The 26,172-nt window shown below is 47.3% G+C and overlaps 1 protein-coding gene across 1 annotated transcript in view; it reads right to left on the reverse strand.

Moving 5' to 3' along the window:
* LOC119957048 (complement C3-like) overlaps positions 1–26,172 on the reverse strand; it is a 166,552-nt gene that overhangs the window by 136,528 nt on the left and 3,852 nt on the right. Inside the window, exons 3-5 of the mRNA XM_038784654.1 lie at positions 23,113–23,275; positions 16,253–16,323; positions 2,401–2,495 (exon numbers count right to left, since the gene is read on the reverse strand). Of these exons, the coding sequence (XP_038640582.1) occupies positions 2,401–2,495; positions 16,253–16,323; positions 23,113–23,275 (329 nt within the window). The remainder of the gene's footprint in view (positions 1–2,400; positions 2,496–16,252; positions 16,324–23,112; positions 23,276–26,172) is intronic.

The following is a 26,172-nucleotide window of genomic DNA, read 5'->3' on the forward strand; positions in this document are numbered from 1 at the left end:
AGCCAAGCTCATATCAAAATTCCAAAATCTAGGCCTTGGCATCCCTTTCTGCAAATGGATCTTCGCCTTTCTGATCAGTAGACCACAATCAGTAAGGGTAAAACAATAACACATCCTCCACGATAATCCTCAATACTCCGCAGCAAGGCTGCGTACTTTGCCCTCTACTATACTCCCTATACACGCACGGCTGGGTGGCAAAATATGGCTGCAACTACATGTACATGTTTGCTGATGACAGGACCGGAGTGGGTCGGATCGCGAACAACGATGAGTCAGAGTAGAAGAGGGAGATTGAGAACCTAGTGGCATGGTGTAACGACAACAATCTCTCCCTCAATGTCAGCAATACTAAGGAGCTGGTCATTGACTTCAGGAAGCAAAGAATCGCACGCACCCCTGTTACTTTTGTTTTAGGCTGTTTGCTGCAGGGTGTGTTTTAGTTTCGTTTTCAGAGCTGGAGAACTGCAGTCACAGCCAGAAGGGGTATTAGAATCTCTCTGTAATCTAAAAACTGTAAATCGATCCTTTGGTGATTTAAAACACATAACTTCTGCCAATAGTGACTTTAACCTAATGTATTTCTGTTTAAAGGTTTTGTTTAGGTCTTATGGATGTTAAAAGGACAGCTTAAGGATTAATTAGTGTTGTATTCTTTGGAGGTTGTTTTTGAATTAATGGTTGCTCACAGCTCTAGGGTCTCAGGTTTGATTCCCAGCTTGGGTCACTGACTGTGAGAAGTCAACACGTTCTCCCCTGGCAGCGGCAGCAGCTCGCCATTGGCGGGATTTTCCAGTCCCAACAACATCCGGTGTTTTGTGCGGCTCGTCAGTCCTGCTGCTGCGGAATCTGCCACAGATCAATGGTGGGACCAGAAGATTCCAGTGGCGGGAGGGGCCAGAAAGTTTTTGCTTTGACATTTGGGTTAAGTTGTCCTGAAGATTGATATGATGAAATATATTTTTTCTCACAAGTGTGTCTGGTGTTTAAAATTATATATAGTTGTGGCACACTTCATTGTGTATGTTATGAAGGCTGCAGTACAAATCAATTCAATCAATTGACAGTTTAGTCGAAAATATTTGGTTTACTCTTTGAACAACTTCACTCAATTGTCACGTGTACCGAAGTTACAGTAAAAGTATTGTTTTGCATACAGTTCAGACAGATCATTCCTTACATGAAAAGAAAATACATAGGGCAAACATAAAATACACAATGTAAATACATAGACACAGATATCGAGTGAAGCATACAGGAGTGTAGTACTACGTAGAGAAGATGTGTGAAGAGATCAGAGAAGTCCATAAGAGGGTCATTTAGGAGTCTGGTAACAGTGGGGAAGAAGCTGTTCTGAATCTGTTCGTGCGTGTTCTCAGACTTTTGTATCTCCTTTTTTAAAATTCATTTACGGGGATGTGGGCATCACTGGTTAGGCCAGCATTTATTACCCATCCCGAGTTGCCCTTCAGAAGGTGGTAGGTGAGCTGCCTTCTTGAACCGCTGCAGTCCTTGAGGTGTAGGTACACCCACTGTGCTGTTAGGGAGAGAGTTCCAGGATGTTGTCCCAACGACAGTGAAGGAACGGCGACGTATTTCCAAGTTAGGGTGGTGAGTGACTTGGAGGGGAAACTCCAGGTGGTGGGGTTCCCAGGTATCTGCTGCTCTTGTCCTTCTAGATGGTAGTGGTCATGGGTTTGGAAGGTGTTATCTAAGGAACCTTGGTGGGTTACTGCAGTGCAACTTGTAGATGGTACACACGGCTGCCACTGTGCGTCGGTGGTGTAGGGTTTGAATGTTTGTGGAAGGGGGAGCAATCAAGCGGGCTGCTTTGTCCTGGACGGTCATATCATAGAATCATAAGAATCATAGAATTTATAGTGCAGAAGGAGGTCATTCGGCCCATTGAGTCTGCACTAGCTCTTGGAAAGAGCACCCTGCTTAAGGCCATGCCTCCACCCTATCCCAGTAACCCAGTAACCCCACCTCACCTTTTTTGGATACTAAGAGCAATCCACCTAACCTGCACATCTTTGGACTGTGGGAGGAAACTGGAGCACCCGGAGGAAGCCCAAGCAGATGCCCACATGACACCTCACGCGAGGCGTCAGAAAATCCCTCCTAATTACTGTAAAATTCCCACTAATACTCACCCTTGGAAGGAGCAATGTATGATGATCAGTATGATTATTATTTGCTCTCACCAAGATAGCTATTAAAATTAGTTACGGCAGAATTTTCATTCCCAATGTGACAACCAACTGCATCATTCAATGTATTTTGTATGATGCACTGTTGTGAAAAGGCTCTGGATTATGAACTGCCAAATCAATGAGAGAAATGTTTCTCCACAATGCTTTAGCAGCAAGTTCTAATTTTACTGCATTTTCTGGCACTTACTTTACAATCTCGGGTACTTTAAAGGTGCTTCCAGTAATGCCGGTATTATCTTTGGCAAATACATCATCCCTCTTCACAATAACATCATGTGGATTCTGAAAGAAAGACTTGTTGTAAAAAGAATTCTTTCCTGGCTAAAACAAAAATGATTGAAAATTATGGCAGCAAGTGGAATTCCAAAACATTGCATACATTTGTTTTAATAAAACTTAATTTTCAAAATCATCAATATGTTTGTTTCTTGAAGACACAGAATGCAATTACTGAAATAGATTGTACAGCCAAGTAAAATTAATGTTCATGAGTGCTGGCTCTTCATAATTTAACTTTTAGTTGTTTCAGAAAACATGGTTCTCTGAAAGAAAAACGGTGGTTGAGTAATTTTTTTACAGTTCATTGAGGGAGTAACAAGCAACAATGATGGATGGACGGACGGAAGCTACAATCACTCACTACGGCTATGGAAGCTTACTCCCCTGTAATGAACTCCAATTGGCTTTATTGGTTGGCCAATTGGAGTATGAGCTCCCTCAATGATAGCTCATTGAGGGGGCCCATATAATCACCTGTGTAGGCTTTGTGAGCCAGTCTTTAGTTGACTGGACTGCTAGCAGCACTGTTTGTAGCTGCTCCTGTAATATCGTTATTGTAAATAAATATTGGTGTGGTGACGGAACTCCTGCCTCCTGTGGATTACTACAGCCCCTGAACTACCTGACCAACAATATGTTCACTGGCACCAGGGTCTGGAACATTGCCAGAATACAAACCATGGGCGGGATTCTCCTGTACCCGGAATCCTCCGCACCTTCAAGGGCTAGGCCGGTGCCGGAGTGGTTTGAACCCCGCCGGCCGGCGTGGAAGGCCTTTGGCGCCACGCCAGCCAGGGCGGAAGGGTCCACGCATGCGCGGGAGCATCAGCGGCTGCTGACATCATCCCCGCGCATGCACAGGCGGGGTTCACCTACGCGTCGGCCATTGCGGAGGCTGACACGGCCGACGCATAGGAAAAGAGTGCCCCCACGGCACAGGCCCGCCCGCAGATCGGTGGGCCCTGATCGCGGGCCAGGCCACTGTGGGGGCACCCACGGGGCCAGATCACGCCTCCCCCCCCCACCCCAGGGCCCCGGATCCCGCCCGCACCGCCAGGTCCCGCCAGTAAGGGACCTAGTCTAATTTACGCCGGCGGGACTGGCAAAGAACCAGTGGGACTTCGGCCCATCACGGGCCGGAGAGTCGCTGAGGGGGCCACTGCGAGCGGCCGCTGACCGGCGTGGCGCGATTCCCGCCCCCCGCCAAATCTCCGGTGCCGGAGAATTCGGCGGCCGGCGGGTGCAGGATTCACGGTGCTCCCCGGCGATTCTCCGAACCAGCGGGAGGTCAGAGAATCCCGCCCCATGTGTCCGACCAAATATCTCATAATTAAACAGCAGGTATTAATTACAGCCCCTGGACCCTCTGAGGTCTCTGCGTTCTTCCAATTGTGGGCTCTTATTCTGGTCTCTTACACACCCCCTACTTCCGTCATGCCACCAATGGTGGTCGCACCTTCAGTTGCTAAGCTCCAGAATTCCCTCTCTAAACTGCTCAGCATCTTAACCTCTGCCTCCTCCTTCAACATGCTCCTCCAAATCTACCTTGTGTTTGTCCTGACATCCCCTTATGTGTGTTCAATGTCATATTGAATTTGAGAACTCAACTGAGTGTGAGAGTTTGGTGAGCTGAGGGGGTTCAGTGAAGGCGGAGCAATGTACTGCTTTCCTTTTCCTAATTTTCCCACCCTGAAGGAATTGGTTCTTGCAGTGCTACAGGGGAAGAATCAAGCTGCTGATGAGTATCTGTGGTCAAGTTTTATTCTATTCCTAAGGTTTAAAATAGTAATTTGCGAGAAGATTAATAAACATGTAACAGAAGGTAAATTTTTAAATAAAACACACTGGTATGGGAGGACAGGTGAGTTGTCATGGCTGCAGCAAGTAGGAACTCCTGGATACCAGTGTAATCCAGGGCAAGCACATCTGCAGTAAGGGTCTACGACTTGAGGAGTTTTGGCTCACAGTCATTGAGTTGGAGGCTGAGCTGCGGGCACTGCAACAGAAGGCTAGAGTTACCTGAACACTTTGTACCATGTGGCGGTCGCACCTCTTAGGCAGGGTCTTCTGATTTGGAGGGTAGTCAGGGATAGCAAAATGTGGCTGCAGCTGAGGCTGGTAGGGACCCAGCCTCTACAGGTTTTGTTAGCCTCTAGCTTCTGCTGAGTAAAGAGTCAAGAGACCTGCTCCTTTTCCCTTATTTTTCCTTGAACACACTCAATACCAAACTCTATCATCACATCACCTGCTCCATAGGCCACCTGGAGCCTTTTTACATATCAATGTCAATTATTGGATCAATGAGACATCAAATTGGAATGTTTCTTAATCCATTCCTTAACAGTCTCCCCTTCCTTGGAGAAAAAAATAATTTGGTGAAAACAAAATTTCAAGAAACTCAGAAACACACGCAAATTCCCCCCCCCCTCTTTTTTTTTTAAAGGAAAAAAAAGCAAACAGTCACAGAAACAGGCGCCGTTGACTAACAATATCCTAAAGTTTCTGTGAACAAGCCCCTCTTTTCGTTAAACAGTCGGATAATTAATAGCTACTGTTGACTCAATAATTTTTGTTTCTCCCCTCTGTCCAACATCTGTTTCAAACTTGCTATGTCTATCCTTAAGGGCGGCACGGTGGCACAGTGGTTAGCATTGCTGCCTACGGCGCTGAGGACCCGGGTTCGAATCCCGGCCCTGGGTCACTGTCTGTGAGGAGTTTGCACATTCTCCCCGTGTCTGCGTGGGTTTCACCCCCACAACCCAAAGATGTGCAGGTTAGGTGGATTGGCCATGTTAAATTGCCCCTTAATTGGAAAAAATGAATTGGATATTCTAAATTTATAAAAAAAAATGTCTATCCTTAATCTTTTTTCATTCACACTTTTTGTAGATTTCCCATTTTCCCCCAGGAATTTATTGTCAATGTGACACTCAATGGATATGTTACCTAAATCCCTTAATCCCAAAATGTCTGTCAATATCTGAGATATATAAGGGGCCATATCCACTGCCTCAACAAGGCTTAACGTCTCAGCAGCCAAAGTGCTTTTGACCACTCTCCTTATTTTCTTTGTTTCCCACACAAGAGGGCAACATTTACCATTATTCCCATAAAGGAAAATTATAAAACCTCTTGCGTTTGAAACCCCATTATGTAACTCTGCACAGGATGCATCACTATGAACTATGAGTTTCAAGTGCCTAAGATCACCTAAAACCATGAACCTCAAAACACACTCCTGCATTTTTAGTTTGACTAAAGCTTTATTTGCTCTCATTATTTCTTCTACTTTAGGATCATTCATTTTTCTACTCAACTCTAAGACATCAAAACTAACGTCTGTCTAGTCTGTCTTCCGAACCAATTCAGTTTCCCAATTAAATTTCGCAGTTGCTCTTTTTCCATCTTTGAAACTACTGAGTCTTTTTGTGAAACCCGACCATGACTAATTGCTATTGGGCTGATGCTCTCCGAATAAGATTGCTGACGTAAAGTTGCCCCTAACTTAGTCTGTCCGATTTCCAGTCCAATATATTTAAATGCACTGGAAGCCTGACTTGCAACCCTGAATTCTTTCCTCAACACAGTGATTACAACAGCTTCAAAATCACTAGTCCCACTTCACAAAAAATTATCGGCATGCATCATAAAGATGACAGAAAGATTTCTCTTATGGTCTCAGTAAAACATTGCTCGGTCTGCTTTCAACTGGCAACAGCCTAACTTTAACAAAACTGACCTGACCGAAAAATACCAGCCTCTAGATGCATCATTTAATCCATATACACATTTGTTCAACCTCCAGAGTACCCCTTCTGTGTTAGCTGCCTCTTTAGGAGGACGGAGAAAAGTGTCTCTCTGAAGCTGATGCCCCTGCACAAAGGCAGCTTTTATATCTATAGATTTGCATTCCCATGCCTTTGTGGCTAAAAGAGCCAAGAAGATCTTTAAAACAACCTTTCCTGCCATAGGTGAATCTACCCTTAAATCCTGATCTTCTAAGTTTTCTTCAAATCCCCTTGCCACAAGCCTGGCCTTTGCCTTATAAGTTCCATCCGGAAGAACCTTTTCTGTACAAATCCAACTGTGGGATAGAGCTCTTTGTCCCCTATCCGGTACTTCCATGTATACCCCAAATTCACTCCAACTATGTTGTTTGGCATTTTTGATAACTTTTTAATATATTGGAGGCCATAAAATCTCACGTGCAGGTGGACTTCTACTCCTAGTAGCAGTCATAGTCTTATCCATATTCTGAGACCTTAACAAACTAGGTCCCCTATCCCACCTGTTATCTTGTTCCTCAATAGAGATATCCTCTGTTTTCCGGACTCTGTCAAATTCTGACCAGGCTTCATACGCACTTAATAAGCCATCCTTTCGATCAATCTTATCCATAGAACGCAATAGAGTCTCCAGACCTTCTTCTGAGTCTAACTGTTCCAATTGCAGTTCAGAAAACACTTTGCTTTGGATTTTACTCTCATAAGATAGAGAAAGAGCCAATGCCATTCCTGTGTCCTCTTTCCCAAGCAAGTTACCTTAGTCCACATAACTACTACACTTCTCCATTGGTCGTACGATCCCATTTCAGAAAATAATGGCATATCCAGCCATCCTTATCCTAGGTGCAGCCATATTTTTTTTTCTCCTCTCACTCATTCCTTGGTTGATGCAGAATTATTTTTTGTCTGGGAAAGTTGTATCTTTCAACCCTTTACATTTGCACAGCAACCATCCTCTGCTACCACTGCTAGCCTCTAGCTGCTGTTGAGTAAAGAGTCAAGAGGCCTGCTCCGTTTCCCAAAGGCCTTTATTTTTCCTTGAACACACTCAGCACCAAACTCTATCATCACATCACATGCGCCAAAAGCCATCTGTAGCCTTTTACATCTCAGTGTCAATTATTGGATCAATGAGACATCTAATTGGAATGTTTCTTAACCCATTGCTTAACAGGTTTAGGCTTTTCTCAGCTTCTTTTGATGAACGTGGGGGCTGCAGGATGAATGAGCTGACTTACCATGGTACAGGAAGTCATTCAAGTGTGGGAAACAGAAAGGAATGTAGTGGTAGTAGGGGACAGTATATTAAGGGGGAGTGATACTTTTCTCTATGGCAAAGAGCAAGAGTCCAGAAACCTGTGTTACCTGCTTGATGCCAGGATTCGGGACATTTGAAAGGGGTGGAAAGGAACTTACAGGAAAGGGTAGATCCAGTGGTTGTGGTCCATGGAGATACCAACAAGATAGGCAGGATGAGGAAGAAAGTTCTGCATAGTCAGTATGAAGAACGAGGTGCCAAATTAAGCAGAACTTCAAAGGTAATTATTAAGGATTATTACCCGAATCATGTGCAAATTGGCATGTGACAAATAAGATTAGAGAAACGGATGTGTGGCTCCAGGACTGGCGTGAGAGAGGTGGATTGTAGAGCAAGGTCCCAAAATTAGGAAAAGTGGAGCTGTACCGTTCAAACAATCTACCTTGCTGGGGCTTGAGTTCCAGCAGACCACAGAACTAGGAGTGTAGTCAGGGTTCTACACTAAATAGTGGGGCAAGGGATAAAACCTGGGAAGATTTGGTGGGCCAAAGAGCAGATCATAATAATCTTTATTATTTTAACAAGTCGCTTACAATAACACTGCAATGAAGTTACTGTGTAAAGCCCCTAGTCGCCACATTCTGGCCCCTGTTCGGGTACACTGAAGGAGAATTCAGAATGCCCAATTCACCTCACAAAAACGTCTTTCAGAACTTGTGGGGGGGAAACCGGAGCACCCGGAGGAAACCCACGCAGACACGGGGAGAACGTGTAGACTCCGCACAGACAGTGACCCAAGCCGGGAATCAAACCCAGGTCCTTGGCGCTGTGAAGCAACAGTGCTGGAAAAACAGCATTTTGTCGAAGCTTTTTGTCTTACACTCATCAGGATCATTCTTGGCATTTTCATGATTGTCCTGATGACAGAAAAATGAAAGGCTTCAACAAAATGTCTTTTTCCTGCAAAATGTGATTTTTACATTCAGTTTGAGGGACATACCTGTGCGTCCAAGGTTAGTATTTAAACTTACATAATGGCTTTCTGAGGACATGAAAGCAAAATTAGCTAAAGTTAACTGGCAAATGAATTTCAGGAATCGGTCAACAGAGGTTCAGTAGTAGGCATTTAAGGGTACATTTCAGACTATGCAGAATAGATACATTTCAACGAGAAAGAAACATTCTAAGGTGAGGTGCCACCATCCGTGGCTAACTAAAAAAGTTAAAGATAGTATCAAACTTAAAGATAAAGCATATAATTATGTAAAGATGGGTCGCAAGTCAGAAGATTTAACAGAAGATAAAGAACAACAAAGAATGACAAAAAGAATAATAAGGAGGTAAAAATTAGAGTTCTAGAGAAAGCTAGCTAGAAAGATAAAAACAGATAGTAAGAGTTTCTATAGATTTTTTAAAAAGAAGAGTTAACAAAGTGAGCATTAGTCCTATAAAAAGTGAGTCTGGGGAGTTAACAATGGAAAATAAGGAGATGGAAGATGATTCAGTATTTTGCATCCGCCTTCATTATTAAGGATGCAAGTAACATCCCAGAAAATGCTGTAAATCAGGAAAAAGACTGGAGGGAGGAACTCAGGAATATTACAATCACCAGGGAAGTGGAATTGAGCAGTAGTTGCGCTTTAACAAAGAGCTCCAGCCGTCTGCGGACCCAGTCTGCCAGACAGCGTCCGCCTGAACACCCCCTGGCCACCCACCCCCCATCAGTCACCCCAGCCCTCGCGGAAGCTCCCCCCTCAGCCAGCAGCAAGGCTCCCGCCCGACTGTGGGGGCGCTGGACACAGTCCGCAGCCGCCACGCTGGGTTCCCGCACAGCTGGGACCAGAAGTGACCCGCGCCGTCGTGAACTCGGCCCATCAGGGGCAGAGCATCAGGGGGAGGGCCTTCAGGTGACGCACTGAGGCTGTCCCAACGGCGTGCCGTGCGTGCCACGATGTCGCCGTTATGAAGGGGCGGAGCCTGCATCAGACAGGCGCCGTCCTCGGTTTCATCCTAAATGGGATTCCTTGCCCGATTACCGATTATGAAATCGGCGTCAGAGAACAGAGAATCTCGCCCAACTCCTTTATTCAAAGAGAGAGGGAGATAAAGCAGGTAACTACTGTCCAGTTAGCCTAATAGGGAAAATGGGAGAAACTATTGTTAAATATGTTATAGCTCAGCACTCAGAAAAATTCGCAACAATTCAAGAGTTAAGAAGGTTTTGTTAAAAGTTGAAGTGCTTTGAAAAAAATCACAGGTGCTGCAGATAAAGGGGAACCGATAGATGTACTTTCCAGAACACACAAACAAGGAGCAGCAGGCCATTCGGCCCCTCAAGCTTGCTCCACTTAATTTAATAAAATCAGGACTGATCCATTACAAACCTCAAATCTGCATCCCGCCTAATCCCGATAACCTGTTGGTGCAGACACACACAGTGATGCACAACACCACACTCTCTTGCTCACCAAGAATCGATCCACCTCTGCCTTAAAAATATTCAGATTTTGCTTCCAACAGCTTATCAGATTAGAGTTCCAAAGGCTTAGAACCAAGTGAAAAGTTTGACCTCATCTCCATTTTAAATGGACCACCCCTTGGGCCCGATCTAATGAAAAGTTACTCAGTGTCATTTGTGACAGGTTTTGCTGCAATTTTCCCTCCGGCTCTGTCGGCGGCTTCCCACCACTGTCTAACCATTATTAAGGCGCAATTTTTTTAAATGGGAACTATGTCCCATAGCCGCATGTTTCCTGGTGCTGCAACACTTTCTAACCTGACTCTGGTTAGATCCGGGGCCTCAGTGGGGAACCCGTGGCCGGCTGCACTTAGAGCCATTTCTTGCACTGAGGAGTCCCGCTCACTGAACCTTTCAATGCAGGGTGGGATCGGGGTGACATTTTCCCACCCTCACCCATGCAGGGCAACTACCCGCGCCCAACCACCGCCACACACAAAATGCCAGCCTGGCACCCTGACAGGGCTAGCCTGGCACCCTGGCAGTGCCGCTGCCATCTGGCAGTGCCAACTGGGCACCTTGGCAGGGCTAGCCTGACACCCAGGTTACACTGCCAGTGTTCCAGGCTGGAGCTCCCAGTGTGCCAGGCTGGCACTGCAAGGGTCCACCCTGCCCAGAGGATGCCCGTTTGACACCGATTCCAACGCCATGCCCCAGTCCCTCGCTGAACTCAATCTGAAACATTTTGGTGCCAATATGGTAGGAGACGCCAGCACCATAGTGATGAGGATGCGAATATCATAGAAGACAGATGGACGAATCTGCTGATGGTTATTGGCACACTAATAAAATGCAAGCTCGACACAGTAGCGAAGGACAACCTTATCACTTTGTCAGCTTTAAAAGGGCTGAAAATTAAACCGAAAATAGTTTGTCGATGAAACGGTAATGAGATCCCAACATTAGGGGCATGTGAGCTCTCAGTTACTGTAAAAGACAGAACTTGTGTGATTAAATTTTCCATAGTAGAAACAGAGCGCGAATCTCTCATAGGTGAAGCGCTTGGGTTTGTTAAGCGGGTATACAGTGCAGAAAGCATGGTACCCCGCCAACGTGCATCCATAGAATCCATCACAAAGGACTTTCCGGAGCTATTTCAAGGCGTTAGCACTCTGCCTTTTATGTACCGCAATTGAAGGAGCATACAAAGCCAGTCATACACGCACCGAGACGTGTACCAGCTCCATTGAAGGACAAATTGAAGGCTGAGTTAGATAGAAAGATGGCTCTAGGAGTCATCAAACGCATAGAGGAACCTACAGACAAGGTCAACTCTATGGTGTGCGTCCAGAAGAGGAATAATGACCTACGAATATGCATGTACCCCAAAGACCTGAACCTTAACATCAAGAGAGAGCACAATCCAATTCCGAAGAGGGAGGAAATAACATGGGAAATGGCTGGAGCGACATGTTTCAGCAAGTTGGACACGCCACAAGGCTTTTGGCAACTCAAACTGGACAAAGGGCAGCATGGTAGCATGGTGGTTAGCATAAATGCTTCACAGCTCCAGGGTCCCAGGTTCGATTCCCGGCTGGGTCACTGTCTGTGTGGAGTCTGCACGTCCTCCCCGTGTGTGCGTGGGTTTCCTCCGGGTGCTCCGGTTTCCTCCCACAGTCCAAAGATGTGCGGGTTAGGTGGATTGGCCATGCTAAATTGCCCGTAGTGTCCTAAAAAGTAAGGTTAAGGGGGGGGGGGGGGGTTGTTGGGTTACGGGTATAGGGTGGATACGTGGGTTTGAGTAGGGTGATCATGGCTCGGCACAACATCGAGGGCCGAAGGGTCTGTTCTGTGCTGTACTGTTCTATGTTCTATGTTCTATGTTCTAAAGCGAGCATAAAGCTATGCACATTTAACACACCTTTTGGATGCTATTGTTTCCTTCGGATGTCATTTGGAATAATTTCTGCTTCAGAAATTTTCCATTGGGCCATGGAGCACATAGTTCAAGGGTTACCAGCATCCGGATCAATGTAGATGACATAATTATTTAGGGGTCCACACGCAACAAGCACGAGAAAAGGCTTCTCAGGGTCTTAAAGAGTATAAAGAAGAATAGCCTAAAGATTAACAAAGGAAAGTGTCAAATTGGGATTGACAGAGTTGTAGATGTTTACAGCATGGGAAACAAGCCCTTCGGCCCAACTTGTTCATGCTGCCCAGTTTCTATCACTAAACTAGTCCCACTTACCCGCATTTGGCCCATATCCCTCTATACCCACCCTGCCCATGTAACTGTCTAACTGCTTCTTAAAAGACAAAATCGTACCCGCCTCTACCACTGCCTCTGGCAGCTCGTTCCAGATGCTCACCACCCGCTCTGTGTGACAACATTTCCCCTCTCGTCTCTTTTGTATCTCTCCCCTCTCACCTTAAACCTCTGCCCTCTAGTTCTAGACTCCTCTACCTTTGGGAAAAGACGTTAACTATCTACCTTATCTATGCCCCTCATTATTTTCTAGATTTCCATAAGATCACCCCTAAGCCTCCTATGCTCCAGGAAAAAAAGTCCCAAGCTATCCAGTCTCTCCTTATAACTCAGACCATCAAGTTCTGGTAGCATCCTCGTAAATCTCTTCAGCACTCTTTCTAGTTTAACAATATCCTTCCTACAATAGGGTGAACACAGTATGTGTGGTCTTACTAATGTCTTGTACAACTTCAACAAGACTTCCTGTATTCAATATTCTGACCAATAAAACCTGGCATGCCGAATGCCTTCTTCACCACCCTGTCCACCTGCGGCTCCACCTTCAAGGAGCTATGAACCTGTACCCCGAGATCTCTTTGTTCTGTAGCTCTCCCCAACTCCCTACCAATAACTGAATAGGTCCTGCCCTGATTTGATCTACCAAAATGCATTACCTCACAATTATCCAAATTAAACTCCATCTGCCATTCATCGGCCCACTGGCCCAATTAGTCAAGATCCTGTTGCAATCTTATGTAACCTTCTTCACTGTCCACTATGCCACCAATCTTGGTATCATCTGCAAACTTACTAACCATGCCTCCTACATTCTCATCCAAATCATTCATATATGGAACAAATAACAGTGGACCCAACACCGATCCCTGAAGCACACCGTTGGTCACAGGCCTGCAGTTTGAACAACCACCCTCCACAACCACCCTTTGGCTTCGGTCGCCAAGCCAATTTTGTATCCAATTGGCTACCTCACCCTGGATCGACTGCACTGCCCTCATCTACCTTCTTGGTTACCCTTTCAAAAGACTTTCCCCTCACAAAGCCATGCTGACTTTCCCTAATTAGCCCTTGCCTGTAGATCCTGTCCCTCAGAATGCCTTCTAACAATTTACCCACAACAGAAGTAAGGCTAACTGGTCTGTAGTTCCCAGGCGTATCTCTACAGCCCTTCTTAAACAATGGCACAGCATTTGCTACCCTCCAATCTTCAGGCACCTCTCATGCGGCTGTTGATGATTCAAATATCTCTTCCAGGGTACCGGCAGTTTCTTCCCTAGACTCCTCCAACACCCTGGGATACATTTCATCAGGCCTCGGGGATTTATCTATCTTGATGCGCTTTAATACCTTTAGCACCTCCTTCTCTAAAATATGTACACTCCTCAAGACATCACTTCTTAGTCCCCCAATTTCCTTCACATTCGTGCCTTTCTCAACAGTCAATACTGACAAGAAATATTCATTTAGGACCTCTCCCATTCCTTGTGGATCTGTACATAGATGACCTTGTTTATCCTTAAGATAAACAAGCCCTACCATCCCGCTTGTCACCCTTTTACCCTTTATGCATCTGTAATAGCTCTTTGGATTTTCCTTTGCCTGATCTGCCAAGACAATCTCCTGTCCCATTTTTGCCCTTCTGATTTCTCTCTTAACTCTACTCTGACAAGCCCTATACTCTTCAAGGGATCCACATTATCCCTGCTGCCTTTGCTTGGCATATGCCTCCTTCTTCCTTTTGATCATGGCCTCAATATCCCGAGTCATCCAGGGTTCCCTCCTTCTACGAGCCTTACCCTTCACTCCAAGAGGAATATGCTCACCTTGAACCCTAGTTAACACCTTTTTGATAGATTCCCACTTACCAGCTGTCCCCTTGCCTTGACAGCATCACCTTCTTAGGGGATAGTCGGATCAAGAGAAGATAAAGGCTGTTTTGCCGATGCCATGTCCCACAGATAAAAAAGGCATCCTACAATTGAGACAGCACAGGATTGTGATTCCACATTCCGTCAGGCCACTTATTCTCATCCATGAAGGGCACCTGGATATTGAAAAGTGCAAGCGCAGGGGCAGAGGGCCAGAGATAGTTTATTGGCAAGGCATCACCCAAGACATTGAAGTCATGGTTGATAACTGTGACACTTGTCAGAAGTTCCAGTGCAAGCAGAGGAAAGTGCCAATGCACGTGGGTGAAATCATCACAACTCCTTGGCAACGGCGTCATGGTAGCCCAGTGGTTAGCACTGTTGCCTACGGCACTGAGGTCCAGGGTTCAATCCCAGCCCCTGAGAACTGTCTGTTTGCACATTCTCACCATGTCTGCATGGGTTTCACCCCCACAACCCAAAGATGTGCATGTTAGATGGATTGGCCACGCTAAATTACCCCTTAGTTAGAAAGAAATTAATAATTGGGTACAACTTCTTGGCAGAAGGTGGGCATGGATCTTTTTCAATGGAAAAGATTACCTTTTAGTCATCGACTACTTCTCTAATTATCCAGAGGTAGCACAGCTGGCGAACTTGACTGCTCAGTGTGTTGTCCAACATGCTAAAGGGATTTTTGCCCGGCATGGGATATCAAACACTGTAATGACTGACAATGGTCCCTGCTTCAAAAACTATTAGTGGACTGAGTTCACCCATCATTATGACTTTAAGCACGTTACTTCAAGTCCTTTATATCCTCAGTCAAACGGGAAGGCAGAAAGGTGCATGCACATTGTTAAACAGCTGCTGAAAAAAGGCATTGACAGCCAGGAATACATGTATCTGTCACTTTTGAGCTGTCGTTCTGCACCACTTGTCAATGGGCTGTCACCAGCGCAACTACTGATGAATCGGCAGCGAGGAACGACCCTGCTTTCCATTATGATTCACCTTGTGGATCGAGGACTGGAGCGGAAACTGCTTCTTCAGAAAAGGGGGCAGAAAGGGTTCTACGGTAAGTCCGCAAGGAGGCTCCAGTCAGTGTATCCAGGTGACAAGCTTAGACTGGAGGATACTAATGGAAACGGATGGGAAACGCAAGGCAGGTCCACATTCGTTTTTCATCATCACTGAAGATGGCTCAGTCTTGCGGAGAAACCGAAGAGCACTGTTGAAAGTTCAACGTCCCTTCGTTTTGAGTCCAACAGAAGAGTTGGTTTGTAGTCAACTCACTTAAAGAGGATACAGACCACCAACCAGAGCCAGCACTCAACTAAACATCCGCAGCAATAAATACAGAACAAGCAGGAACACCAACAATAAATGAAGGTGCAACACATCGCCTATTCAGCCATTGCTCAGGAGTTCAACCAGATTACACTGTAAACCTGAGAGACTGAACTGGGAGTGAACTGTGTAGTTACATGTATGAAATTATGCATATCATGTTTGGTAGAGCAGTTATATTTGTAAATGTTACATGTTTCAAATTGTTATGCATATTATGTTGGGTGAAGCATAATTACATTTGTAAATGTTAACACTTCCAAAGGAAGGGGGATGTGGTGATATGCATATGCACAGTAATGTATATAGTGATCTATTAATATATATAGTTATCTATACCACCTCCGACCAGCAGGTGGCGATAGACTCAAACATGTGACACCAGAGATCCATCAGTTGGTAGTAAGTCGTACTGGAGGCCAGTCGCATTAGAAGTGGCTCCAAGAACATTTCCTCATTCCTTGCCGTTTATATTATTGTTCGTTAGTTATCTTTCCACGTGTTAATTTTGTCAATAAACTAAAGATCTAGATGTTCAGTGCACATCTTTACAATGGCCACAACGCAGAGCACAACAATTGTGATTCTAGTTGAGATTAGGTAATTCAGCACTGTCAGGGATTGAAATAGAAAGCTATTTGGCTCAGCTCCATCCTGGATGGAAGTACTGGGAAGATCCAAATATACAAATATACTGCATTAGACATGACCCAAAAATATCTTATTTTGGTTGAATTTTTATAGAAATGTAAAAACGATAAAAATACATTACCACAAAATCAACAATAATGGCACTTTTGATGGGTTTTAGTTCATTGTTCACAGTGAGCAAACGGTAAAGAACTAGAGAAAAGAAAACAACAATAAGTCCACATTACTGTTTCTGCTTTCTTAATAAACTTGCACACACTTTTACTGAGGTCTTATTAAGGACTACACATTGAAACAATATAAAATCACATAATAAATAAGGCTGAGTTTCCTACCAACACAATGCAGTCTCCAAACACTGACACTGTGAACGCATTGCCCCCTTCGTCATTTGGAGTGCCTGAGCAGGCAGCAGTTGGGACCAAAGATGTTGCTGATTCACCGCAGCTAGGCAGCGACCTCCTTTTAATAGGTACTTGGAAAGAAATGTGGAACTGCATTGATTTGAACTCATCCTTTGTAGGTTATTTAAATTAGAACCGTCGGTGTGGAAAATTGCCCAGTTAGGTCCTGTACACAAAAAGCAGAACAAATCTAACCCTGCCAATTACAATCTGTAAAGTTCCAGGCAAGAGAGCACATGGAAGCAATGACTTTAAGAAAAACTCAAATTTATTTAACCTATCATGCTCCACCTCCTACTCTCTGAAGGGTCTCGTAGACATGGACCGCGTCACGTGCCACAAATTTCGACGGATCTGGATCATTGTGTTTCAGCCTGTTCCTGCCAATCGCGGACGTTTTCCCCAACGTCTGACAGGATGAAGCTCAACATTGTGTGCAGCCAATGACCCATTAACAATTTCCGAGGGTGTCACTCTGATGGTGGCGTGGTATGTGATCTGGTAACAGAAAAGGTAATGGGTCTCCGGGGAACTGGAGGTCTGTTATCGCATGCTGAGCTTAAATGTCTGTACAGCTCCGTTTGGCCAACCCGTTGGATGACAGGTGGTAAGGTGCAGTCTGTACATGACGGATCCTGTTTTGCGTCAGAAAGTTGGTGAATTCCGCATGCGTACAAGCTGTGCCGTTGTCCGATACCAACACTTCTGGAAGCCCATGCACGCTATGACGCTAAAGGTTTGTCTGAGCCGCTCAGCATTGACCCGCAATGTCGTTGGTGGACATCCATCCAATTCAAATGGGCGTCCATAATAATTGGATATGTAGCTCCTTAAAAAGGCCCTGTGAAATCCACATGTATGTGGCACTATTGTTGGCCCGGCCTCTCCCATGGGTGGAGTGGAACTTTAGGCGGTAGCTTCTTGTATCTTGGCAGCGTGTACATTATTTTGTTAAAGTCTCGATATCTGTGTCTATTCCAGGCCACCATACATAACTCCGGATCAACATCTTAATTTTGGAGACTCCCAGGTGTCCGCTGTGGAGGTCTTTTAGGATTTCCCGGGGCTCCCTTGGACACGACTACCCGGGAGCCCCACTGCAGGATGCTATCCACCACACTGAGTTCAGACACCTTTGTGATTAACGTGCGCAGATCCACCGGGAGAGCATGATGCTGGGCTCTGTACAACAATATGTGGCAGTCCCTGCCCAACAATGGTCCTTGTGCGTCCATGTCTTTACCTGGGCCACGTTAAATGGCAAAACGTACATAAAGCAATTACTTTGTCTGATGTGGCAGGCACTGGTGCACTGCTGGGCGGTGGGTGTCGACTGAGACTGCCCGCTTACAGAATCTTCGTTCCTGGACGATGTGCCAACACACATTCATATGTCATCAGAAGCGGGTGGGAACCACCGGGGGGATTGACCTATCTTCCTGAAATAACTCCAATAGGGGCTGGTAGTCCGTGTAAGCCGTAAATGTATACCGGTGGAATCACTTCACCTCGAAGACCAGCACCAAATCTTTCTTTTTGATTTATGCATAGTTCCGCCTCCAGCATGTGTGAAGCAAATGCAATGGGCCGTTCCATCATCCATTCGGTGTGCCAGAACAGCCCCGATGCTGGAAGGCAAGGCATCGCACATTAACAACAAGGGCTTGGACGGGTAGAAATGAGTCAGCAGATACGAAGATGATAGCCGCAGTTGCACCCCATCGAAAGCCATCTGTTTTGGCAGGTCCCAAACCCATCATTGGCCCTGTTTTATTAACAGATGCAGTGGTGCCAATTTGGAATAAACTTGTCGGAGGCCTCTCAGATGTTACCCAGTCTGCCTTGAAAGATGCCCGTAAAGCCTAACAACACCACATCCGACCATTGGGCGACATGCGGCACACCTGTTACCAATTCAGCCGGAGGCACTTCAGCCAATCTTGCCTCAATAAACTGGGGCTCGAACTTTTCACCACCACCAATGGAAGGTTTGCTAACTGTGCGCAGGGAGGTGCCCGCGATCTCCACGGGCTCCCCTGTGTATGTTGCCAGCCGTGCATCGGTATCCCGCAATACCAAGCCTCGAATGCCCGAGTGGACTCAGTCAGAAGTGTGGCGGCTGATTACTGAGGCCATGGCCACGTATCGAGCTCCATCTGGACAGGGAACCCGTTGATCCAAACCATGACCAGGCTTGGTGCCACCTGTGGTGCCGCGACAGGTGGTGGGCACCCTCCCCTGGTCTTCCACGAAATGGGCCGGTCCCCTAGGACAGTCATCGGGGGTGTAGTGGCAGGCAGGATCCCCGCTGGTGTCTGTTCTGCCGGCTCCTCCAGATACCAATGCGTACATCCTGCAGGTCGGGTGTCTCCGGCATTGGGAGTGCCGGCGTTTCTCGCCCGTAAAATGCTGAAGCTGGTCCTGGCCTCGAGGAGTGCGTCCCAAATGACAGGAGTCCTGAACTTCAGCACGGGGAGAGGGGGCTCCTTGTCCAGGTGGGTGCCCTGTACTGGCGGTGGCCACTCTGCGCTCTCCTGGGACACGGATATCTCAGTTGCCTTCTTTAAAGCGTTTCCCCCAGCAAGCGTTCTTGGGTTGCCGCGTCGCAGATGCCAGAGAGCAGCTAGTCTCTGAGCACCTCGGATAAGGTTGCGCCGAACTCGCAGAACTCGGCCAGCTTTCTTAAATGTCCAAAGAAGTCAGGCTCTTCCAGGACTAAGTGGCGGACTACGCCACCCAGTGTACAGTCTACGGTGGACTAACAGTGGCAGCTTAGATCAAAATGGTTGCTTACCAAGGAAACTAACTCCGCAAATTGGCAGGTGACGTGCGAATCCGGTAAAGTTAAACTCTCAGTGATACAGTAGGTATCTGCCCTGCAGACTGTAAGGAGGGTCGTCTTTGTCTTTCGTCGCCTACAATGTTGAGCCAAAAGAAGTAGTGTATTAGTTCGCTATATTGGGTCCAGTCACCCGTCTCGGCATTGAACGCCACTAACTTTCTGATTAGTGGCATACTCGCAGGCTGGATGGAGGCCTCCTGAGGCCTAATCGAGATGGGCCTAGTCTGGAGGAAGTGGCGTCTCCTGCAATTCCACTTTACCTTCGTCGCCAGTGTCAAGTTCCAGGCGAGCAACCACACGGAAGCGAAGACTGTAAGAAAAGCTCAAATTTATTTTCCCTATTATGCTACACGTCCCACTCCCCAAAGTTTCTCCCACGCCCTTGACATCAAGGCTGCGTTTGACCGAGTGCAATACCTAGAGTCATTGGGAAGGGGGAAAAACGCTCGGCTGGTTGGAGGTCAGTCATCTCAGTTCTCAGATATCATTGCAGGAGTTCCTCAGGGAAATGTCTTTGACCCAACCATATTCAGCTGCTTCAGCAATTAACTTCTTTTCATAATAAGGTCAGAAGTGACTTCCGGTGGTGGTTGTGGGCTGAGCAGCCGCACAAAAGGTGGCTCTTGTTTAAGGACTTTGACTACAGCCTTTTAACCCCAACAAACACCAAAATTAATGTAATTCACCCCAGTCTAACCCCCGCACTGTCGAGCAGGGTAGAAAAAAAAAACAGCCGAAAAGCCAGTAGAGACAAGGGAGAGAAACCTCAGCCTCGGTCAGAGGGAAACAGTAGCATAGTGGTTAACACTGTTGCTTCACAGCGCCTGGGTCCCAGGTTCGATTCCCAGCTTGGGTCACTGTCTGTGTCTGCACGTTCTCCCTGTATCTGTGTAGGTTTCCTCTCACAAGTACCGAAATACGTACTTCTTAGGTGAATTGGACATTCTGAATTCTCCCTCTGTGTACCCGAATAGGTGCCGGAATGTGGGGACTAGGGGATTTTCACAGTAACTTCATTGCAGTGTTAATGTAAGCCTACTTGTGACACTAATAAAGATGATTCTAAGTATTATTTCATCAACTTTGACATGAACCAAGCCCAACCAAATGCCAGGGCAACAGGATTCTCCGCCATCGGTGGGCCCAGGTCCAGGGGCTGATGGTATGCATGCATGGCACGGTGTGCACATGCACCAGGCCAGCTGGCAGTGCCCTACATCAACGGGACAGGGTTCCACTCTCTAAACATACAGCTCGTGTGCGTCCACCAGATGCAAATCACGTACGTGTGTACACACGTTCCAGGGAGTGTACACACAGCTACATCCTGGGGCAGTCAGACATCCCCGGTCTCTTTGAGGACCACCCTAGGATGGGTGTTTGGCTCTTGGGAGATAAGGGGTACCCGCTGAGGAGCTGACTAATGACGCCAATCTGTAGGCCGGAGATGAAGGGTAGACCCGATACAACGAGCCCCATGTTGTCACCAGGCTGCCATTGAGCGGTGCGCTGGACCGCTTAAAATGCGATACCGATGCCTCAACCGCTCTGGTGGTGCTCTGCAGTACCCCCCCCCCCCAGAGGATCGCCCGCTTGTGGTGGTCTGCTGTGTCCACCAAGACATGGCACAGCAGTGGGGAAATGAGCTGGGGGTGGGGGATGAGGAACACGGAGGAGGAGAACAACGCCAAGGATGATGAGGAGGAGTTGGACGACGAGATGATAGGGAGGCGCCGCACCAATAGGGGCTAGAGGATGATCCTGGGGAGAAAATGGAGGACCAGCCAGAGGCTGCAGGACAGGCAGCAGCAGCAAGTGGCCGGCCAGGGGGGCCCTCATACTCGCCCGCTTCACATAGGGCGTGGCCTGGCCCATCACCCTGGCCCATCACCGCTACCATTCCCCACCCCTCCACATTTCCCACCCTCCCAGGATCTGTTGTACATCAATCCAAGGTGCTGGGACTTGTTGGCACTGTCAGCGGGTCACTGTCGAGGTCTGGCGGTGATAACCCACAGAGAGATGAGCACTGGCGCTCCTCAATTTATGTCATAATCTGACCCGGCTTACTCACTCTTCCAATTTCTTCCATCGGGCAGGAGATACAGAAGTCTGAGAACACGCACGAACAGACTCAAAAACAGCTTCTTCCCCACTGTCACCAGACTCCTAAATGACCCTCTTATGGACTGACCTCATTAACACTTCACCCTGTCTGCTTCATCCGATGCCGGTGTTATCTAGCTACATTGTTTACCTTGTGTTGCCCGATTATGTTTTTTCTTTTATTTCCTTTTCTTTTCATGTACTTAATGATCTGTTGAGCTGCTCGCAGAAAAGTAATTTTCACTGTACGTCGGTACACGTGACAATAAACAAATCCAATCTAATCATGTCTGTCTGCTGAGTGCTCACTCACATCCATAGGGAGGGGGTACCGGCTGCCCCTGCGTTATCTAGCTATGCCAGCCCTAGCGGCTCCCCAATGTTTGCACCATGGTGTTGGTGCCTTCTAGAAGTGTTGGGGGGAGGGGGTGGAGGGCTGTGAAGGTGCACATGCAGGGTTGGGGGTGGAGGACAGCTCGCGTGGTGGCGGGAAGGTCTTGTGGGGGCGGGGGGGGGGAGGGGGGGGTGCAGTGGTGACAACTCACCCAGTGTAGGTCTTTGACCTTCTTGTGGCACTGGAGGCAAGTCCTCCTGATCACGCTTCCCAATCTGACAGCCGCTGCCATAGCAGGGCTGGCTACCCTGTGGTTCACCCTCCGGGACTGTCGGGAGAACAGGACATCCTTCCTGGTCTCGACTGCAACTAGGAGCCTCCCCAGGTCCGCCTCTCCAAGCCTTGGGGCCGAGCGTCTTGGCTCCCTTGCTGCGAGCTGAGTGTGGTTCGCTGTGCAAGTGCTGCTCGACCTCGTTAGCCAAGGGCTGGCGAGTACGGTTCCAGCGAATCGTTGGCGAGCCTTCTTTTGCAGCATGCCGCCCTTGGGGCCTCATTAAGTGGATTAATTACCCCCACCTCATAGAGGCACGGAACCCCCAGGCCCGATCACCAGCGTGGGCAAAGTGCCACCTGCCAGCCTGGCAGTGCCCTGATAGGGTGAGCTGTGCCATCCGATTCGATCTGGCGCCGGCAGAGTTAACTCTGCAAGTCTGGGTCCTGCCCATTGCAGATCTAACGAGATATCATGAGGCAAACAACCTTCGAAGACGCCCCTCGCGGGATCTACCGGCCGCGTCCACTCCGATTCCCGCGGGTCATAGGCGGTAAATCATGCCCAGAGTGTGTGCGTGCGCATGATGTGTGAGAGTGCATGTGTGTATGCATGTGCGTGAGCGTCAGAGTGCATGTGTGTAAGATCAAGTGTATGTGGGAGTGAGTGCATGGTATGTGTGAGAATGCATGTGTGTGTGTGAGTACGTGTTTGAGGGTACATGTGTGAGTATATGCATTATAAAATTCTACCAATCTCAATTTTGAACTTCATAATTGCTATTTGCGGAAGCGGGTGCCAAATTTCCCCCGCCTCTTGCACGAAGAAGTGTTTCAATGCATGGCTTCAGTGTGTTTGTTGCAGACACTGTTAAATCTGAAATGAGAGTTCCATTTTCCATTCCTGACGTCTCTCAACTTGATAAGCTATGGACTCTTCAACCTCCTATTTGCACCTGACACATTCAGCGCTGTTCTTTACCTGTGTGTTGGAGATATATCAGAAAAATTGCAGCTATAGTTACCAGTTTGAGCTGGTGTATAGATTGGTTTATCAGTCTGGATAAATATGTGTCCCATTTGATATGAAATAAGGATGGTTCTCTCCAACTGAAACGCTGTTGATGTTGCTTCCAACTGTACATACTTGGGCAATTTTTTGTCTTTTGGAATTCTGTCTCTGGGTATCTGGAAAGAAACATATCAAGAAATATCTATTAAAATAGGTATAGCTATGATATAACTGGTCATATTGCGCCCAGCAACCCTTATAATATCCCCATTGACCTTGGAAATTCCATAAGTCTTCACCAGTGAGCTGTATAATGAAGCCTAATTTCAGATAGTCCTCTGGTCTCCCACTCTAGCTCAGAGGTCATTCCCTGCACCATGTTTCCAGGTCATGGCCCTCCATAGACATTGCAGCTTCTGTTCTTCACTGTTGGTATAGGATGGAGGCAATGTCAAGCTTTCTTAGTTGCTGCAGTGCAGGCAAGTTACACAGCAACCACAATCCATGGTATTGGGGGCATGACTCGAGCAGGGTGCTTTGATCTGGGTGGTAAAAAGTGCTGGAACTTCAACTATTCAGGTATTAATAGGCATGCCATCACAATCCTCACATCAGCTTTGTTGATGGTAGAGAAGATCTGGCTGGCTGGCAGTTGTCCCCTGGGAGGAGACAACCAGTTGAAGAGACCATTGACAGGACACCAGGCGGAAGCATAATGGAGAGAAACCACTGGGGTGAGGAGCGAAGAAAGAGACTCCAAGCAGTAAACGTGCTGCATTTGACAGGCTTCAAGCAGCGAGGGTGCAGAAGCACTGGGGAACTGAAAATGCAGCAGAAGATCAGTGACTCCATGCTGCGGGCCATTAGAGACAAGTGGATGAAAAGTTAGAGTTGTGTCCATGAATTGGCGCTGCCGTCATTATGGAAAGAGGTGATCCAGGGGATGGCATGGCAGGCCTACGGGTGCTGGGGCTCCCCCCCCACCCCCCATCCCAGGGATGCCCCACCCCCTCTGATGGCTTCGACACCGCCCCGCCCCTGACCAAGACCATCCACCCTGGGGTCTCTACCACCCATTAGGTTCTCCCCCCCCCCTCCCCCCACGCTCCTTCCCCACCTGCAGAGCACTGAGCCAGCAACCCCAGTGCCCCCTAGCTCCCTGCCTGGGATCGAAGATGGCTACTCACCTCCTCGGATCCACACTGCAGCCATTCTGCCAGCCTCACGTATTTAACAATGGTGTTCTAACCGGCACCTGCATATCCACTTGCTGGGGAAGGGGTTAGATAGAGGGTCATTTCTGTTAATGGTGTGGCTTTAAGTGGTGATTATTAGGTCCTCGCTACGCCGAGGTCCTCATCTCGCCAACGGGCCAGTTAGATCGCAAGCCGTTCGGCGGCCGGCATGATTCCCGATTTTGGCCTCTCTTGGGGGACAAGGTTAAAACCCTGGAAAGTGAGTAGTCATTGAAGCAGCTTGAGTTGAAGCAACCTTTGGAGGGAATTTCAAGGTTATATCTTCAAAAGTGAAGAGAGTTTTAACAAGGCAGCGTAACTGACAGGGAGCACTGACATCTGGGTGGATTGCTGAGCAATTTATGGGATATCTTGGTCGTATTTGCAATTTGATGCGTAGTGTGGGTGTTAGACAGTTTGCTTGTTAAGTCACAGGCACCTCATGTTGATTCTGAATATTAGGAGATAGATATTATAAACTGTTTTGCTGTTTTGACTTTGTGTAGTTTATTTTGTTTATTCATAATCTGTAAAAACCTGTGGGTTTTAATCTCTGAGTAAATAATGGAATCTCAAACTTTGTCTACTTTAAACAAGAAATTATTTGTCCCTACCCAGATCATCCAAATAATTGGAGGTCTCGTCCACAGTCATGACAACAATGTTGTGCTTCAATCTGACCCCAATCAGCGGACTGAATGACCCAGGTTTTTCTTAAGTGGGACATCTCAGCATGATTTAGATGTTACCCCTCACTTCACCTTAAAAGCTTTTGCTCTGCACGTTCTAGAAGTGTGATCTGATAACATTGCAATTTGGGCGATGGAGCATTTTTTTTTAAATTTAGAGGACCCAATTCATTTTTTTTCCAATTAAGGAGCAATTTAGTGTGGCCAGTCTACCGAGCCTGCGCATCTTTGGGTTGTGGGGGCGAAACACACACAAACACGGGGAGAATGTGCAAACTCCACACGGGCAGTGACCCAGAGCCGGGATCGAACCTGGGACCTCGGCACCATGAGGCAACAGGACGCCACCGTGCTGCCCAGGCAATGGAGCATCTTGATCATTGATAAACAATGTGACCGACAGTCTACTTCACTAACGAGTAAGATTTAAGCCTTGAGAAAGAAACTGGGGGGATGAGGAAAAGAATAGGGTGATTTAGAATCACATCAGATACCGAATGGGAAAGGAAAAGGGGAAAATAGATATTTGGGGCGGAGTAATCCCTTTTAAAGGCAGAGAATGGCAGCGGCCAGGAAAAGCAGCATTGACAACAACAGCCCCAACGGCAGCTTTGTCCGCCATATTGTCAGCGAGTTAGAAAAAAACTGCCTGGGGCGTGTCCTATCATGTCATGCTGGTCGGGCTGGCTGTGGTTCACTTTGGTTTAAAAATTTAGGTGCCATTTTTTGCCACGGTACACAAAGTAAAAATAGATCTACCATCTAGGGGCCTCACGGTAACATGGTGGTTAGCATCAATGCTTCACAGCTCCAGGGTCCCAGGTTCGATTCCCGGCTGGGTCACTGTCTGTGTGGAGTCTGCACGTCCTCCCTGTGTGTGCGTGGGTTTCCTCCGGGTGCTCCGGTTTCCTCCCACAGTCCAAAGATGTGCGGGTTAGGTGGATTGGCCATGCTAAATTGCCCGTAGTGTAAGGTTAATGGGGGGATTGTTGGTATATGGGTTACGTGGGTTTAAGTAGGGTGATCATTGCTCGGCACAACATCGAGGGCCGAAGGGCCTGTTCTGTACTGTACTGTTCTATTTTATATTCTATCCCCCCCTCCCCTCAGTACTGCCCCTTGACATTTCCCGGGGGCAGCACCCGGCTA

This window comes from Scyliorhinus canicula, chromosome 25, assembly GCF_902713615.1.
Source record: "Scyliorhinus canicula chromosome 25, sScyCan1.1, whole genome shotgun sequence".
NCBI classification, from domain to species: Eukaryota; Metazoa; Chordata; class Chondrichthyes; order Carcharhiniformes; family Scyliorhinidae; genus Scyliorhinus; species Scyliorhinus canicula.